General features: G+C 43.7%; 1 protein-coding gene across 1 annotated transcript in view; it reads left to right on the top strand.

The window, feature by feature from the left end:
- Positions 1 to 16323, top strand: part of LOC147635783 (uncharacterized) — a 30644-nt gene extending 14321 nt beyond the window's left edge. Inside the window, exons 6-9 of the mRNA XM_086802240.1 lie at positions 15326 to 15428; positions 15558 to 15600; positions 15696 to 15806; positions 15907 to 16323. Of these exons, the coding sequence (XP_086658366.1) occupies positions 15326 to 15428; positions 15558 to 15600; positions 15696 to 15806; positions 15907 to 16008 (359 nt within the window). The 3' untranslated portion in view covers positions 16009 to 16323. The remainder of the gene's footprint in view (positions 1 to 15325; positions 15429 to 15557; positions 15601 to 15695; positions 15807 to 15906) is intronic.
- The last annotated feature ends 3286 nt before the right edge of the window (positions 16324 to 19609 follow it).

Raw genomic sequence — 19609 nt, 5'->3', positions numbered from 1 at the left:
TTGGAAGAGTACAGGAAGGCTGGAAAATGCTTTAAGTGTGGCAGTAAAGATCATATATATCCTAAATGCCCACAGAATCCTAAGAATGCTGAGCCTAATGTGCAAAAGCCTCTTGTGAATGTTGTACCCGATGTGCAGGGTAATATAGGGCATGAGCCCAAGAGTAGAGTCATATGCAAGGCTTGGGGCAAATTGAAGGATCAGCCCGCTTTGTTTCTTTTTGATGATGCTTCCACAGATAACTTTATATCCGTACAAATGGCTGCCGCCATAGGTCTCAATGTGGAAGACATGGGAATGCAAATGAATGCAGATGCCGCCTTTGAGGGCAAACAGGTTGATGTAACTCCGGTCATTGGTAAGCTCCGTGTACATATACAAGACTACCTCGACTATGAGAGCTTTCTAGTGGCTCCTCTTACAGGTTGTGATGTTTTGTTGGGGATGCCCTGGCATCACCGTTTAGAGCCTGTTAAGGCTTACAAAGAGAAGAAAATCAGCTTTGTACATAGAGGCCGTGAGCACTCTATAGATGCTGGTACTACTGGAAGTACCATACCTCTTGTAAGCCATGTACAAATTAATAAGGCAATAAAGAAATCAGCTTGTTCTTACTTGGTTTTTGTACGTGATACCATTGAACATTCTAGTGTTGATGTTAGTGCATTAGATCAAGACAAGCTTAACTTTTTGAATGACTTCAAAGATTGTTTTGCAAATGCTTTGCCTGCAAGGTTGCCACCAGAGAGGCCGGAAGATCATTGCATAGATCTAATTCCCGGTAGCTCTCCACCTAATAGGCCACCATACAGGGTGAGTGCTAGTCAACAAGAAGAGATTATGGCACAGGTGAATGAACTTTTGGAAAAGGGTTTGATTCGGCCTAGTTCCTCGCCATATTGCTCGCCGGTACTTCTTGTTCAAAAGAAGGATGGTACTTACAGGATGTGTGTTGATTACCGTGCCCTCAATAAGATAACCATCAAGAATCGGTTTCCGATTCCGCGCATTGATGACATCTTCGATAAGCTTGAAGGTTCGGCATGTCTCAGCCGAATAGACCTCAAGAGTGGGTATCATCAAGTGAGAGTGGCACCTCAAGATGTACACAAGACTGCATTCAGGACAGCTTTTGGTCTTTATGAGTTTTTGGTGGTGCCTTTTGGCCTTACAAATGCACCCGCTACCTTCAACAGGATGATGGACAGGGTGTTCAGAAAGCATAGAAAGTTCACAGGTATATTCTTTGATGACATTATTGTATTCTCAAAGAATGAAGCCCAACATCGTGAGCACCTGGCTATTGTGTTTAAAGAGCTTAAGGAAAATCAGCTCTACATAAATGCAAAAAAGAGTGAATTCTTCCTCCCAGAAATTCACTATCTTGGTCACATTGTATCAAAGGATGGTGTGCGCATGGATCCCGCAAAGATACAAACCATGCAAGAATGGCCAGAGCTGAAATCAGTCCATGAAGTGAGGAGCTTCCTTGGTTTATGTGCTTACTACAGGAGGTTCGTCAAGCATTTTGCTTTTATTGCCGCTCCGTTACATGACTTAACGAAGAAGAAAGCAATCTTTAAATGGACACAAGAAGAGAGAGATGCCTTTCAAAAGTTGAAGAGTGCAATCATCTCGGGACCGGTACTCATTATTCCGGATTCGCACAAACCTTTTGTGGTGGAATGTGATGCATGTGGGGACTGCATAGGGGCTGTTTTGAACCAAGAAGGACATGCCATTGCCTATGAGAGCAGACGCTTGCAACATGCAGAGCTTCACTTACAGGTTTATGAGAAGGAGTTGTTGGCTGTAATTCATGCCCTTACTATTTGGAAACACTATCTTTTAGGGGCTGATTTTATGGTCAAAACTGATCATCAAAGTTTGAGATACTTTTTGACTCAAAGTAAGCTCTCAGAGAAGCATATGAGATGGGCAAATTTCCTCTCAATGTTTCATTTTCAGATTTTACATACTCCAGGGAAAAAGAATGTGGTGGCGGATGCCTTATCTAGACGACCACAGGTTCATGCTATTACAGTTGCATACCATCAGGACTTATCGGATATGCGTAATACTTATCATTTGGATGAGGATTTTGCACAGGTATGGGCTGATTTGCAAGAGGGTATTGCTGTCCCATCTTATGCCATAAGAGATGGATATCTCATGATGCAAAATCGTATGTGTGTGGTAAAGAACCTTCGCCATAAGGTTATGGATGAGTGCCATGCTCCTCCATATGCAGGTCATAGAGGCATTTTGGCCACAGCACAAGCTTTGGAGAGGTATTTCTTTTGGCCACATATTCGCAAGGATATTGAAGCATATGTACGTGAATGTATGGTATGTCAAAAGGTCAAGTTTGACCGACATAAAGCACCTGGATTGCTTCAGCCTTTGCCTATACCAAATGAACCATGGGAAAGCATTGCTATGGATTTCATTATGGATTTGCCAAGAACGCCACAGGGAAATGATGCTATTTGGACCATCATTGACAGGTTTAGCAAGCAGGCACATTTCATTCCCGTGCGCAAGACAATAAAGCCAGATCATATGGCTAGGATGTTTTTGGCACAGATATTCAAACACCATGGCATGCCTAAATCTATTGTGGGGGATAGAGATCCTAGAACCACAAGCTTATTTTGGCGCGCATTGTTTGACAATATGGGTACAAAGCTGAACTTCTCATCAGCTTACCATCCACAGACAGATGGGCAAAGTGAAATAGCAAATTCAGCCGTCCTCGACTTGCTGAAATCTTATGTATCCGACCGCAAATCGGATTGGGAGAAGTATTTACCACTTGTGGAATTTGCCTACAACAACACGGTACATACTTCTACGGGCAAGGCGCCCTTTGAGATTATCTATGGCAAGGTGGTACTACCACCCATCCTTCGTACAAAGGATGAGATTTTTGCAGTAGATGAGTATGTCAGAGACTTGGATACAGCATTTCCTGTGAAGATTGTGATACTCTTGTGCAGGGCGGATGTACCTGTGAAGAGGCTTGTGCAGGGCGGATGTACCTGTGTGTAGGACGGATGTACCTACAAATTCTCTTGTTTGAAATGTATTCATTCATGATGTATTTGGAAGAATCAGGTGCAGGCTGGTGGTGAATCCCCAGGCACCCGTAAACTTGTACTTGCAGACTCTTTTGGTAATATAACCTAAAGGGGGGGGGTCAGCCTATCATCGGCCCCTTTATGTGGTGTACTGTCATTTTCAGCTTTGTGGTTGTAATGCTCAAGTGTTAAGTGCTCAGAATCTTGTTCACATTTATACGATTCCAATACACGCGTCCGCCTCCCGTTACACACGGTTGGTGAGACGAAGGCTGCATCGATGTGAGGCAAAGACACTCGGTGTCGAAGGCTCACGTTGGTGAATGCACAGGCACTCCGAGGTGGTAGTGGGCAGTGGAAGGTGAAGTGATGCAAGCTCGCGTGTCGAAGGTTCGCGCGTCGGTGAATGCAGAGGCACTCTGAGGTGGTAGTGGGCAACGGAAGGTGAAGTGATGCAAGCTTTGGTGACAAGGGTGCTGCGGTACCTGAAGGGTGATGAAGAGCAAAGAGGGTTGCCGTGCCGAGTGGTGTAGTGGTGCAAGCTCTGGTGACAAGGGTGCTGCTGTCCCGATGATGTGAGATGGTGAGCAGAGAGGGCTGTTGTTCCAAGGTAAACTGTAGAAGAATAAACGATGATGTACTATAGCAGAGAGTGGGTTGCTGTCCCAAGATATGTACTGATGATAAAACGCTAACGTGCTGTACTGTAGTAGAGAGTGGGTTGCTGTCCCAAGATGTGAGCTGATGTAAAATGCTGGTGTGCTCTATGTAGCAGAGAGGGCTGCTGTCCCATGAGCTGATGTAAAACATTGGTGTGCTCTACGTAACAGAGAGGGATGCTGTCCTATGAGTTGATGTAAAACGTTGGTGTGCTCTATGTAGCAGAGAGGGATGCTGTCCCATGAGCTGATGTAAAACGCTGGTGTGCTGGAGCAGAGAGCCGATGATGATGAGGCAGATGTAGTGCAGGCCCCGGCAGCAGCAACAGCAGCAGATGTGGTACCTGATGTGGTCTATGAAGTGGTACGACTACTGAATGGTCAAGCGAATATATATATAGTATGTGGGCTGCTGATCGGCCCCAGTACAAGGGGCAGTCGGCCAACAACAAGACCCAAAAAACAAGAACAAAACCTAATAAATCCAATAAAATCACCTTCAAAAAAAGAAAGAAAAAAAAGAAAGAGACTTCTATTAAGTATGAGAAAAACATACAACAATCACAGCTATAAGCCGGAAGAGAATAGAATCACCCCAATATGTAAGGTGATTTCAACCACTGAGGAGCATCATGATGCCATGCAAGACCTGTGGTACTAGAGGAAAAGAAGATGCCATGGTCCCATTCCCGCATAAATATCACACGCTTCGCCTGCGCACAACGAGAGGGCCCCTGAATGCGAGCCCAAGTAGCCATAAGAGTGTGGATGATATCACCCCATATAGTACTAATGCAGTGAGACCCAAAAATCTGGACACCCTCAATAGCCTCCGTGCATCTAGCTCTCCTGATCTGCCATGTTGTAATACTGGCAATAATCTCCCAACTGGTGTCAATCCTCTGTCTAGGGGGTGTATAATTAGAGTGAGGAACATCCTGCAATAAACCATGCTGGGCAATACCTCTATGAATGAAAAAAACAAAATCTGTACCATTGCCCTCATAAAAAAGGTTACGGACCGGACTGGGAGAGCCAAGCAACCGCCCCCATAAGTTGGGCTACAGGACCCCAAATCTGCTGTGCAATGTTGCATCCCCATAGACAATGTTGTACGGACTCAGAATCTGCCGCACATCTAGGACAGGAAGGTGCTACACCGAAAACTGATCTCCACTGATTGGTGGGGAGACCACCATGTAAGAATAACCAAAAGAAATGAGAGATCTGGCTCCTTCTGTATGAGTGCCAAAATCTATACCAATATTTGCGTTGTATCACTGGAGAAATATCATAGCTCTCCCAATGAGGCCTGAGAGTAGGTGTAACACGCGGAAGCTCTGGGAGTCTTCTTTCAGCCCTAAACACTCTTGAAAACCATCTGATGCAAAAACGCAGGTATAGAGAGAGAGTAGAGAGAGAGAGAGGTGCTGGAAAATTCAGTATATTCTATGGTACAAAAAGGTACCTAAATCTGTAGCCATGGGCTGCCTTACATAAAAGGTGGTAACATACCAAAATCTGTCCCCTATGGGACCCCTAATGATCCAAACCCCTAGAGGGAGTGAATGCCTAGAACAATGAGCAAGTGGGCCTATTTATAGCCCTTGGGATCCTTGGGGAACTGGCCGACTGCTGGTCGGCTAGTAATAAATGCATAAAATGCCATTTAATACATCCGACGACTCCTTGTTCATGATGCGCAGCCGACTGGTCCTCCTTCCTGTTCATGATGCGCAGCCGACTGCTCCTCCTGCTTGCGCCTGCTGCTGCCCCTATTTCTGGTTCAGCTTACCATGTCCATGAGCAGCCGACAGCCATCTGACCTTCAGCTCCAGTCTACACTGCCAACAGTTGCTGTGTGCTCTATTACCCTGGTTCTGCTCTTTATCTGGCTGCCTCTTCTGGATCTAGCCCTGAGAATGTCCATGGCATCTATGATGCACATGACATCCCCCTCTGCTAAACTTGATGATGGGATTCCAACCTGCTCTTGGATGACTGTCATCATCCCAATCCTGTCCCGAAGTCCCTCTGTCATCATCCATCCCTGGCAACCCTTTTTCTCTGAACATCCGGCCTGGATTGCCTTTTGGAAATCTCTCACTACATTGATGCCTCTTGTCGACCATTGGATTATTGGTGGGGATTTTAACATGGTTGAGATGCCAACGGATAAAAGAGGTGGACATGAGGGCTTGGTGCATCCTCTTGAAAGAGCGTCTTGGGAGAGGTTTATACTCTCCATTCATGGTAAAATCACCTTTTTAGGGTCGGACAAAATGCCATTTTCACACATCCCCTCTCAGGCCAAAAAGGGGACCATGAGAGAAGATGAGACAAAATGAAGGATGCCAGGGTCCCACAATAACACTCTGGCAGAAGGAAAGTATCCCTCTCTGGAAGCAAAGTCTGATAAAGTCAGAGAGGTGGCAAAGGTAGTGAAGGCGAGTTGATGTAGATGGGTTGATTGTCTCCCAACGTAAGATCTTCAATGGGGCTCTCCTCTGAGTAAGAAGTCCCATTCCCTATGTGGTCCAATCAGAGTTTGGAGAATCAACTTCTGGTGCGAAAAATTGGTCCTCCGGGAGTGTGGGTAGACGATCTATGTTTTGTACTCTTTGTCAAAATACGCAGCGGAGATGATAACAAAATCTGAGATCACAAGAGCAAGTAGAGTGCAGAAAATAGACAGCACAAGAGAAGGAGAGAGATAGGCGTGTAACTCTTCTCTATACACAAGATCCCACAATGAAAACTGAATACAACAATGTGGGGGCAATGGGGCCTATTTATATGGCCTCAAACTGCAGTCGGCCAGTGCTGAGATGCGCCGCCAGCCGACACGCGGCTGGGTACTTCGAGTCGGCCAGCATAGAAATCACCCACGACCCCTACTGAGCCCAAGATATGTACCGATGATAAAATGCTGAGAGTGGACTGCTGTCCCAAGATATGTACCAATGATAAAATGCTGAGGTACAATACTTTAGCAGAGAGTGGGCTACTTTCCCAAGGTGTGAGCTAATGTAAAACGCTGGTGTGCTCTATGTAGCAGAGAGGGCTGCTGTCCCATGAGCAGAGGTAAAACGCTGGTGTGCTCTATGTAGCGGGGAGGGTTGCTGTCCCATGGGTTTATGTAAAACGCTGGTGTGCTCTATGTAGCAGAGAGGGCTGTTGTCCCATGAGTTGATGTAAAATGCTGGTGTGCTCTATGTAGTACAGAGGGATGTTGTCCCATGAGCTGATGTAAAACGCTCGTGTGCTGGAGCAGAGAGCCGATGATGATGACGCAGATGTAGTGGAGGCCACGGTAGCAGCAACATCAGCAGATGTGGTACCTGATATGGTCTATGAAGTGGTATGACTACTGAATGGTCAAGCGAATCTATATATAGTATGTGCGCTGCTGGTCGGCCCAGTGCAACAGGCAGTCGGCTAGAACCAAGACCCAAAAAACAAGAATAAAACATAATAAATCTAGTAAAATCCAGTTTTTAGGGTTGGACAAAATGCCATTTTCACACATCCCCTCTCAGATCAAAAAAGGGACCATGAGAGAAGATGTGAAAAAATGAAGGATGCTAGGGTCCCACACTAACACTCTGGCAGAAGGAAAGTATCTCTCTGTGGAAGCAAAGTCTGATAAAGTCAGAGAGGTGGAAAACGTAGTGAAGGAGAGTTGATGTAGATGGGTTGATCGTCTCCCAAAGTAAGATCTTGAACAGGGCTCTCCTCTGAGTAAGAAGTCCCATTCCCTATGTGGTCTAGATTAGAGTTTGGAGAATCAACTTCTGGAGCGAAAAATTGGTCCTCCGGGAGTGTGAGTAGATGATCCATGATGTGTGCTCTCGAGTTCTTCAATCCCTTTGCTCACGATAGCTCTGATACCATGGGAGGGCAAAAGGACGAAAGGACCAGATGTACGAGAGATTAGAGCAAAACAACACAGCATAAAATGGGTGAGGGAGTGTTTATATGATGATGAGTGAAAATATGTACAAGAGGCCCACTGATGTGAGGAGACTCTGAAGCACGGTTGGTGACGAAAGCTCGCATCGATGTGAGGCAAAGGCACTCTGTGAGGTGGTGAGTGTCGAAGGCTCACGTCAGTCAATGTAGAGGCACTCCGAGGTGGTAGTGGGCAGCGGAAGGTGAAGTGATGCAAGCTCTAGTGACAAGGGTGCTGCGGTACCTCAAGGGTGATGAAGAGCAGAGAGCGCTGCCGTCTCGTTTGGTTTAGTGGTGCAAGCTCTGGTGACAAGGGTGCTGCAATACCTGGGTTAGAGGGAGGAGCAGAGAGGGCTGCCATCCCGAGTGGTGTTGATGGTGAAGATAAGCAGAGAGGGCTGCCGTCCCGATGATGTGAGATGGAGAGCACAGAGGGTTGTTGTCCCAAGGTAAAACTGTAGAAGAAAAGACAATGATGTACTATAGCAGAGAGTGGGCTACTGTTCCAAGATATGTACTGATGATAAAACGCTGAGGTGTTGTCCTGTAGCAGAGAGTGGGCTGCTATCCCAAGGTGTGAGCTGATGTAAAACGCTCGTGTGCTCTATGTAGCAGAGAGGGCTGTTGTGTCCCATGAGCTGATGTAAAACGTTGGTGTGCTCTATTTATGTAGCAGAGAGGGCTGATGTCCTATGACTTGATGTAAAACGCTAGTGTGCTCTATGAAGCACAGAGGGCTGCTGTCCCATGAGCTGTTGTAAAACGCTGGTGTGCTGGAGCAGGGAGCCGATGATGATGAAGTAGATGTAGTGCATGCCCCGGCAGCAGTAGATGTGGTACTCTATGAAGTGCTACGACTGTCGAACGGTCAAGCGGATCTATATATAGTATGTGGACTGCTGGTTGGCCCAAAGCAAGGGGCAGTTGGCTAGAAGCAAGACCCAAAAAACAAGAATAAAACCTAATAAATCTAGTAAAATCCCCTTTTTAGGGTTGGACAAAATGCCATTTTCACACACCCCCTCTCAGGCCAAAAAGGGGACCATGAGAGAAGATGAGAAAAATGAAGGATGCCATGGTCCCACGCTAACACTCTGGTAGAAGAGAAGTATTCGCCTCTGGAAGAAAAGTTGATAAAGTCAGAGAGGTGGCAAAGGTAGTAAAGGTGAGGTGATGTAGGTGGGTTGATCGTCTCCCAAAGTAAGATCTTGAACCGGGCTCTCCTCTGAGTAAGAACTCCCATTCCCTATGTGGTCCAGATCAAAGCTTGAACAATCAACTTCGGGTGAGAAAAAATGGTCCTTCGGGAGTGCGGGTGGACGATCCATGCTGTGTGCTCTCGAGGTCTTCAATCCCTTTGCTCATGATAAGTTTGATACCATGTGTTGGCAAAAGGATGAAAGGACCAGATGTACGAGAGATTAGAGCAAAACAACACAGCATAAAATGGGTGAGTGAGTGTATATACGATGGTGAGTGAAAATATGTACAACATGCTCTCTGATGTGAGGAGACTCTGAGTGGAAAACTAGTGTAGAAGCAAAGACGATGTCGGAGCTGCAGCACGGTTGGTGACGAAGGCTCGCGTCGATGTGAGGCGCAAAGGCAGTCCGTGAGGTGGTCGGTCTCGAAGGCTCGCGTCGGTGAATATTGATGCACTCCGAGGTGGTAGTGGGTAGTGGAAGGTGAAGTGACGCAAGCTCTGGTGTGACAAGGGTGTTGTGGTCACGATTGTTTCCGTGTGGCGTACGACGGCTTGTCGTACAGTACGATACCGTACGGACTTGTACGGATTTTTTCAAAAAAAAAAGAACTAATATTTTCAAAAAATTTTTTTTTTGGGGATGTAATGGTCATTTTTTTTCTTATCTATGGCTGTTTGAGCTTCCTCTGTACTATGATGCTTCCCTCGTTTCTAAAATACTCCATATGAATTGAAAATACCTAAGTTTAAGTATTTTTTTAAAACACCGTATTTTATCGTACGATAAGAAAAAAAAATTATATTGTACCGTATTTTTTTGCGCGGTATTGTATCGTATAAACCGTATGGTAACCGTATCGTACTGACAACTATGGTTGTGGTACCTGAAGGGTGATTAAGAGCAGAGAGGACTGCCGTCCCGAGTAGTGTCGATGGTGAAGATAAGCAGAGAGGGTTGCCGTCCCGATAATGTGAGATGGTGAGCAGAGAGGGCTGGTGTCCCAAGGTAAACTGTAGAAGAAAAATCGATGATGTACTATAGTAGAGAGTGGGCTGCTGTCCCAAGATATGTACTGATGATAAAACGCTGAGGTGCTGTATTGTGGCAGAGAGTGGGTGCTTTCCCAAGGTGTGAGCTGATGTAAAACACTGGTGTGCTCTATGTAGCAGAGAGGGTTGCTATCCCATGAGCTGATGTAAAACGCTGGTGTGCTCTATGTAGCAGAGAGGACTGTTGTCCCATGAGTTGATATAAATCGCTGATGTGCTCTATGTAGCAAAGAGGGCTGCTGTCCCATGAGCTGATGTAAAACGTTGGTGTGCTGGAGCAGAGAGCCGATGATGATGAAGCAGATGTAGTGCAGGCCCCGACAACAACAACAGCAGCAAATGTGGTACCTGATGTGGTCTATGAAGTGGTATGACCACTGAATGGTCAAGGAAGTGCGGGTAGACGATCCATGCTGTGTGCTCTCGAGGCTGCTCACGATAGCTTTGATACCATGTGAGGGCAAAAGGACGAAAGGACCATATGTACGAGAGATCAGAGCAAAACAACACAGCATAAAATGGGTGAGTGAGTGTATATATGATGGTGAGTGAAAATATGTACAAGAGGCCCTCTGATGTGAGGGGACTCTGAGTGGAAAACCAATGTAGGAGCAAAGACGATGTCGGAGCTGAAGCACGGTCGGTGGCGAAGGCTCGCGTCGATGTGAGGCAAAGGCACTCGGTGAGGTGGTCGGTGTCGAAGGCTCGTGTCGGTGAATGCAGAGGCACTCCGAGGTGGTAGTGGGCAGTGGAAGGTGAAGTGATGCAAGCTTTGGTGACAAGGTATGTAGTGCAGGCCCTGGCAGCAGCAACAACAGTAGATGTGCTACTTGATGTGGTCTATGAAGTGGTACGATTGCTGAATGGTCAAGCGAATCTATATATAGTATGTGGGCTGCTGGTCGGCCCAGTGCAAGGGGCAGTCGGCCAGCATCAAGACCCAAAAAACAAGAACAAAACTAATAAATCCAGTAAAATCCCCTTTTTAGGGCTGGAGAAAAGGCCATTTTCACACACCTGTTACCCAAAGCATTAGAAGCATGTGTACCACTTGGCTGGCCATGTGAACTAGGCCCTTGCCCACTCTGTGCATGGCCATCCATAGTGTATGGTTGCTGTTCACACGGAGCCCAATGCCCGAACGAATGTTTCCCCACTAAGAAGAGGGAAGCAACTGTGCTCTGATACCATTGTAATACCACCAGTTAGGTGTGAAGGTTCTTGGGCATTGTCTTGTGAACAACAAGCTCGTCAACACTTAAATATGGACCAACTACAAATGCAATAGATAGCTGAAAGTACACAATGCTGATCAACACTACAAAGCTAGAGATTGCACAATACACCACCACCGGGGCTGCGACCTTCCCCCCCTCCCTCCCCTCTCTCTTCCTTCAATACTGTTGTATATTATTGGAGTATTTAATGTGTGTGCAAAGTTCCAAGGGCTTTCCAGCCAAATACTCCATGCAATGCAAATAATGAGAAAATGTTATACCCCTCTTTCATCACATAAGAGGCATGTACATAACCAACCACTAGATCAGTTCATATATGCCCAAAATCAGCATTTGTATGGTACCTTTCACGCATGGCAGATAAGTCCCCATGTGAGGCAACTGCCACTGCAGCCGCATATGGCTTTCTAGACAATGCATCTGCCATGCATGATTTGAAAATGAAACATAGACAAGAAGTTTGCCATCGTCATATGCTTCTTTGAAAGCTTTGTTTGCATTAGGAAGTACCTTAGGCTTTGATGGTCCACCTTTTTTGGTGCCACGAAGGTAGTGTTTCCATATGGTCAAGGCATGAATTACAGCCAACAACTCCTTCTCATGGATGCCCAAAGAAAGCTTGACATCATGCAAATGACGGCTTTTATAAGCTATGCATGTCCCTCGTGATTTAGGACAGCCCCAATGCAACTTCTTGATGCATTACACTCCACACAGAAAGGTTTCTGCAAGTCTAGAATGACTAACACTGGCCCACTCATAATGGCATCCTTGAGGCGGAAGAAAGCCGCTTTCTCATCAACGGTTCAGTTGGAAATTGCCTTCTTCTTAGTGACCTCATGCAATGGCGAAGCAATCCATGCAAAGTGCCTGATAAAATTCTTGTAGTATGAACATAAACCCAATCTTCAAACTTCATGTATGGAAGATAACTCACGCCAATTTCAAATGGCTTTAATCTTTGCAAGATCCATCCCCATGCCATCCTTAGATAGATACAATGTGCCACAAATAGTGAATCTTTGAGAGGAAAAATTCGCTCTTCTTCGCATTGATAAAGAGCTTTTGCTTACAAAGCTCTTCAAACACAATAACCACGTTAAGTGTTAGCGGTGTTCCTTCTCATTCTTGGAGAATACTAAGATGTCATCAAAAAACACACCTCTGAATTGTTGATGCTCATGGAAAAAGTGATCCATCATTCTGTTAAACGTGGCTGGGGCATTCGTGAGTCCAAATGGCATAACCAAACAACTCATACAAACCAAATGATGTACTGAATGTCGTTTTGTGTACATCCTGTGGTACCGCATGCACCTGGTGATATCCACTCTTAAGATTGAAGTGACAAACATGTAGACCCATCAAGTTTATCGAGGATATCATCTATGTGTGGGATTGGAAACTAGTTCTTAATGTTAAGCTTGTTTAACATTAAGAGGATATCATCTATGTGTGGGATTGGAAACTAGTTCTTAATGTTAAGCTTGTTTAAAGCCCGGTAATCCACACACATGCGGAAGGAATCGTCCTTCTTCTGCTGTTGTATGCACGGAAGCTTTATTGCCTAATCCATAGCCCTAAGCTTGATTAAGAACAAGATGCTAATTAATGAAAATGATAAAATAGAGGAGAGAAGAGAGAGAGTATTGGTGTAGAGTTTTCTTTGTATTATGGTACAAACAGGTGACATAAATGTATGTACATCTGTCAGGCCCTTGGTCTACCCAATAGTGTGACCTCTGGCCTTCTACATGCTTTCTACTGACTTCTATGCTTCTTCAAAAGGGTATGATCTAATGCAAATGATGACTTATGCTGCAAGTCGGCCATATTAACTATTGTCGTCCAGTCTTGGACAAACAAATATAAGAAAATTACTTAAATATGCTGGTCGGCCTGTATGGAATTTGATCGGCCAGGTCCTCATGCCCACAAATGCCTATGCTAAGCCTTAATCTTGCCCTAAATGTTGTCCTAACATGGATTTACTGTAGATATGCTGAGATTGTGCCATGCCCACTGTTGTGCATGTGACATCCCCTCTTGCTAAACTTGATGATGTGGTGGACACTGGCATCCTTCCTTCCTCCCTAGACTAGTGACTTTGACTTACTACTCTTACTTTGACACTTTGCTTGAACACCTTCCAATTCTGATCTCCACTTCCAAGTTTTGCTAAAGAATTGAGCATGCCATGTCCATTGTTGTGCACGTGACATCTGCACTAGCAAGACAGGTGACTAGTATGGCGAAGATCTTGGCTGAACCAAACCTCGGTCCAACAATGCGGTCACCTATTTCATGATCTCTTCTTGCTGTGCTCCACTTATCCTATATATGCGGGTCTATTTTGCGGGGAACTACCCGGCACCAAATCAATGTAGTGATCCTCCGGTCTTTTAGAAGGTGATTCTCCTGGCAACGCTTCTGCAAAACAATCCTTGAACACATCCAAGAATTTCAGCCTATTGCCTTCCATGTCTAGCATAGACATCATCTCTTCCCCAGTCTTCAGTTCTTGCAAACACATACTCTCTTCATCAGTAAAGCCATGTACATGCACTATTTCCCTTAGGGGAGAGCAAATCTCCCTCACATTCCATGTCACGATGGAGAAGGGATTTGTAGGCATTTGGCCCCCTTTAGTTTTCTTGTTGCATGCATTCATTGCCTTTTGCATCCACCACAATAGCAAATCTATTGGCATCTTCCAATTCTTTATTAGCATGTGCTTCCTCTTTGATGACGGATGTTTAATTGGGAAACAGAGGTTCAATATTGACATTCTTTGACTGAAGAGGGGGTATAACTACAGAAGGGCAATTACTTCTAATCTCTGTGTATGCAACAAGCGGTCCCTCTTTTTAATGGCTTCCCTACGTGACTAGTTGATGAGTAGTTAGCTGCACTTGCATCGAAACCTGGCTATCCCCCATTGGAGATCTGAACCTTGAAGCTTCAAAACTAGGACTTGGTTGGGGTATGTCCATCCGCTCTATTTTGGGAGCTGTTGTTATCTCCTAATGTGCGTAGTCTTTGGCAAAGTGGCCTACCTAGTATGCGAGATTTCGAGGTAAACTTGGGAAGAAAAAGTAAACTGGGGACATTAGAATTTTTTGGACCCAATTTCCTGCTGGTAAACTTGGGAAGAAAAAGTAAACTAGGGATGCTAGAAAATGGTGGAGGTTGTCGCTCCCTACTTCAGTTTTTTTCCCTAGTTTACTTTTTGAGCTGATGCATCTAAAATGGTGGTGGATTGTACGTGATTTCGCACCTATTGATGCCATCTGACAAGGGTCTTCTTTGTGGAGAGTGGAGTATTTCCATCAGCTCACAAAGCACCCCCGTCGCACAATTCGATGGTATCGAACCTGGGTCCTACCCGACCGCTCTACCAACTCGCCTATGTGCCCGTGAGCAATCTGACAAGGGTCTTAAAGACCCCGTGCCATATAGTACTGAGGATCATTCTGCATGGAATCTGGAATCCGGCTGGCCACTTTTTGGTTTGCTTGCATGTCTCCATCACTTCAAAATTTGTGCTCTCAATCGCCATCACCTTGGAATTTGAGCTCCCACCTCTTATGAGGAGATAAGATAAGTGTGCCATGTGTCATATGCTTATCTATCACCATAACCATCTGTGATGGTAGTGAATGGCCATTGGTTGGCCAACATTTAAAAAAAAAAAGGGGTGCTCCTTGCATGTGAGAGAGAGAGAGAGAGAGAGGGGTATTAACGTCGATAGAATGCAATATGAGGGTAGAGAGATGTTTAAGTAGCATAGGCAACTCTTAGAGTCACATATGCGACTCAAATTCAGTCTCTCCATGCATGGCTTGCATTCAGTCTCTCCATGCATGGCTTGCTACTCTCCACATCGGCCTTGCTCACTTCTACATGGGTCTCATTTCATTGCATATAAAGACATATTGCAAAGGTTTCATTTCATTGAAGATAGAGACTATCTAGCTAGCTATTCTCAAATATAGAGGTCGAAAAACAAAACAAAAAAGCTAAACAATTTTGCTGTATTGGAGATAGACTAAGGCATAATATAAGAAGTAGTCATAGTTCTTGGTTTGGTAATCAAATTAATTCCCTAAGGAGGAAAATGTTTTTGATGATTATCCACAACAGGACTTCTTCCGAGATCCCACGCCAAGGACCCACCACCGATACAGTTTCAGAGTGCGAGTTACTTAAGAGCCTCCCCTCCCAGACACACTTCTCCAAATAAACAGTAAAACTACTCGTCCCAAGCACTAACTTGCAATCTTCTTCTTCTTCTTCTTCTTCTTCTTCTTTCAAACTCTTAGTAGATGCATGCACTGCGCTGCACTGATCTCTCCTCTTTACTCGTTTGCCGCAGGTCAGCTTCACAAGACCGGCCGCAAGCCTGCAGAGGCTCCGAAGTGAGTTTGCTACTGCAGGATTTCTTTGTTTCGCTACATTGGTATTGCATCAAGGTCCACTTTAAAGCAAAGCTTTGTACCTTTTTTGTTTGTAGAGTCCATTGCAATGCTCTCAAGACCCTGGTTTGGAGAGCACACAAGAGAAGGACATGCAGAGAGAGCTACAAAAGGATGCCCAAATTCGAGAACTTATGGAAACTGTTGAAGTAAACGACGCTATGTCAAGCAAGCTTTTTGATTTGTAACGCAAGGTTTCCTGTGCGCAACCTCACGAGGCAACTTTGTGTTCCCTTTCTGTTGTTGCAGTTGTTGGAAGCAAAAGTAATGAAGCTTGAACAGCTCGTGAGGCTCAAAGACCATAAAATCCAAGTGTTGAGTGGAAGGGGGGCTAAGAATGGAAATGTTTGAACGCTTCTGGAAAGTAGAATGCCATTTATTTCTCTGAAGAAGGTGACGCTTGAACAGCTTGTTAAGCGCACATTTTAGAAATGGAGTGGGGTTTCGGTTTCATCCATGTGTGATCATGCTTTAAAATCTTACAATTGTATCAAACTAGAACACTTGCTTTCCCCTCTTTTTCCAAGATCTTTGGGGATGCCATGTATCTATTTGTTGTTGGATCTTAAAAAAGAAAGAAAGAAAGATAATAAAGCAAGTACCAAATGATGTGCCATAGATTACTTCATAAAAGGTGAGATATGTACTCCTCACTATGAACATTCTAATTTCAAGCTCATTGTTGTTGTCTTTCCCCAAAGCGGGTACAATGCACACATACCTGTGAAATGAACTTCGATCAAAGATCCCAATGGAGGTCCTCTTCCATAGCCAGCTATTGGATACAACATAATGTTGGTTTCTTAAGAGAGGCTTGGTTCCTTTCACTCTCTTAAGCAATGTCTACTTTTTTATTTGTATATTACAAGATGCCTTTCTATTGAAGTCCTCTGCATGAAAAATTACATGCTCTAAAGTATTAAAATTTGTTGTGTTGCTTTAGGAAGGTAAGTAGCTTTGTACCTTATGTCGATGTAGGATATGAGGTTGAAGATACAAGTGCACTAATTAGTCTCTAGAGGTGCGTACGCACTAAATAGTAAAGCTTATTATGTAGGACTTTGCATGTGAGGTTGAAAATAATAGGGCACTAATTAGTCTCTAGAGGTTGAAAATAATAGGGCACTAATTAGTCTCTAAAGGTTGAAATCAGCAGTGCACTAATTAGTCCCTAGAGGTGTACACTCTACTTTGAAATTTGAGGTTGCCAACAACCACCCAATACCCACTCATGCTTTGGCTCTTAACCGCTCTCCCACCCCTAATGTTGACTTCTATCCATCTTTTAACAATGGTTAATTTATTCCCTTTCTATCTCTTAACCACACTCGCACCCCTAACGCTGCCTTCCATCCACCTCCTAACAATGGCTCATTTTCTCCCTTTTACCTTATTACACATGCACGAAAAGCGACGGTCTTTATCGACATTAAGAGGAGAAGAGGATAAATGTTTAAGAAATTTCAGACTCGGAATTAACACAATGCAACATGATCTTCATAGAGGATCTTCACAATTTATGAAAGGTGTAAGAAAATATAGATTGTGCATAAGATCTTCATAAGAAATCTTCATAGAATAAGATTGAGAGCAATAGATATAGTGTTAACACTATTTTGGGTTACCTAGATGCTCCACCGTACATCAGAGTGAAGAATAAGTGTCATACAGAGAAAATATACGACTAAGAGCAATAGATATAGTGTGTTAACCCAATTTGGGGTTAACTAGATGCTCCCCTTGTCGTACATGAGAGTGAAGACTAAGTGTCATGTAAAGACACTATAAAAGTTATAACATTTAAGAGAAATTTGACCATAACAGACTCAACTAGTGAACTTGGGTTTTAGGTATCCGAGTGTGAATAAGGGCCAGTTGTATATAACATATTATTTCATAATGAATGGACACAATCCCCCCTTTGTGCTAAAAGAGTTCTCTAGTTTTTTGCTCTCTGTTGTGAGTGAAAGAGAGAGGGTTGAGATTAGAGATTAGGTTTCTCGTTAGCTCATACTTCATATCTATCATTTGTGCGAGAGAGAGTAGATAGAGAGAGGTGGGTGAGTCCTTGTTGTTGCAAGAAGGTGAAGCAACTTCCTTTGTGGATAGAGAGGAAGAGAGAGCTTGAAGAAGAGAAGCTAGCAACAACCATCAGTCAAGCTTGGGGATGGCTTTAAGAGACCTAATCTTGGAAACAAGGTAAGTTTTCCACAACTGTTGGTTTCTTGTTCGTGAATCTAGGAGCTCTAGAGAGAGCTAAAATGGGCCATAAAAATTTTGGCACCGTTGTCGAGGAGGTAATCTTGATTTCTCCACTCTTTTTAGAGCACCACTGCTTTATGCAAGCATCTTTTCCATAGCCATTTTGATAGCATTGTTGTGTTGGTTGAGAAGACGATTAGATTGTGTTTTGTGAGAAAAAAAAGAAAAGGTTAGATGTTTTTATGTTTGTTGTTGTTTTCTAGATTTATGAATACTTGGGAAACCTTGAGACAGGAACAACAAGTTTATAATCTTTGAAGAAGGAGATGCAGTCCTATAATTCAATTCAAGAATGGGGCCACACTGTTGGAAAACAGAAAATGAGGTGGAGTGGACCATATAGAATCAAGAGGAAGTTAGGGATTGGAACCTTTGAGCTAGAAACATTATATGGGCAAACCAGTTAATGATACATGCTCAAGCCATATCATGGTCTTATACCAAACATGAGCATCAAAAACCCTAGTCTGAAATTTACCAAAATGGGTTAATTCCCAAAAGAAGAAACAACTCAAAATGAGATGGGTGTGCTGATGATGATTGAGGTATGCTGGGAAGAGCCATATGTAAAAATGGGTGCCTATATGCCTACTCATTGCTCGAGGGTATTATGTGGAAATTCCACCATCTTGGTGTTGCCCAAGGCCATGAAAGAAAGAATTATCTCACCACCACCAATATTTGTGCCAAGAAGAAGCACACCCACGTCTCGAATGATGTGGCGGCCAAAGAAATAACAAGAAGACCACAAGAACCCTCTCCCAAAAAAAGAGAAACCAAAAGAACCTGCTTCTCTTTGAGCAACAAAAATATGTATCAAGTCATCTCATTAGATTAATCAAAATCTAGAGAGCTACTCGTCAAAGCTTCAACTTAAACAACTAATCTAGCAAAATCAACTGAATGATCAATGGCACAATTCAAACTATTTGCCAACCCACTTTGGGAGTCATTCTTAGAGGTCCTTGAAATTTAGCAACATGCATAAGGAAGGGCCCCAATACCCATGAAAGGCAAAGATACACAAATAAGGTATGAATGTTCACGCATGATTTTTCTCAAATAGTCATGCCGTGAGTATCTCTTGTTTTTCATGCCCAAAAAAAATCACTCAAGAAGGATCATAAATCATTCTTAGAAAAAGTCAGAGGAATAATGAAGGCCACTCAAAAGCATGAAGTTCAGAAAATCAGTTATGGCGTGAAAAACCAGTGATTCACATCTTAAAAAACTCAAGTTTCTCATGTCCATGAAATTGGCTCAAAAAATATTAGGTACTATTTCTAGATCTTTAAAATGATAGGTGAACCTAAAATCACCTCACAACAAGCAGGGAATACAATAGAATAGCTAACACGAAAAACCAGTGAAAACTCACGACTGTGAGTATCTCGAATTTTTCATGTAGAAAAAAGTTGTTCCAAAAGCATTGAAAATCCTACCCAGCCTTTCCAACAAATCATACCCAACCTTTCCAACAAATCAATTGACCACATAATAATCTCAAAAGAAGAAAACTCAAAAATTCAGTTGATGTGAAAAACCAATCAAAGTTCAAGATCGTGAGTATTTGGAGTTTTTCATGTCCAAAATAGGTGGTTCAAAGGCAATGTAAATCATGTAAAGGTCTTTACAATGATCAAGTACTAAAAATTAGCCTCAGAGACATGAAACTCAAAAGTTTTTTTGA

The sequence above is a fragment of the Cibotium barometz genome, chromosome 9, assembly GCF_041138505.1.
Source record: "Cibotium barometz isolate CiBa-2024 chromosome 9, ASM4113850v1, whole genome shotgun sequence".
Classification (NCBI taxonomy): domain Eukaryota; kingdom Viridiplantae; phylum Streptophyta; class Polypodiopsida; order Cyatheales; family Cibotiaceae; genus Cibotium; species Cibotium barometz.
This window is presented reverse-complemented; position numbering and strand designations above follow the sequence as displayed.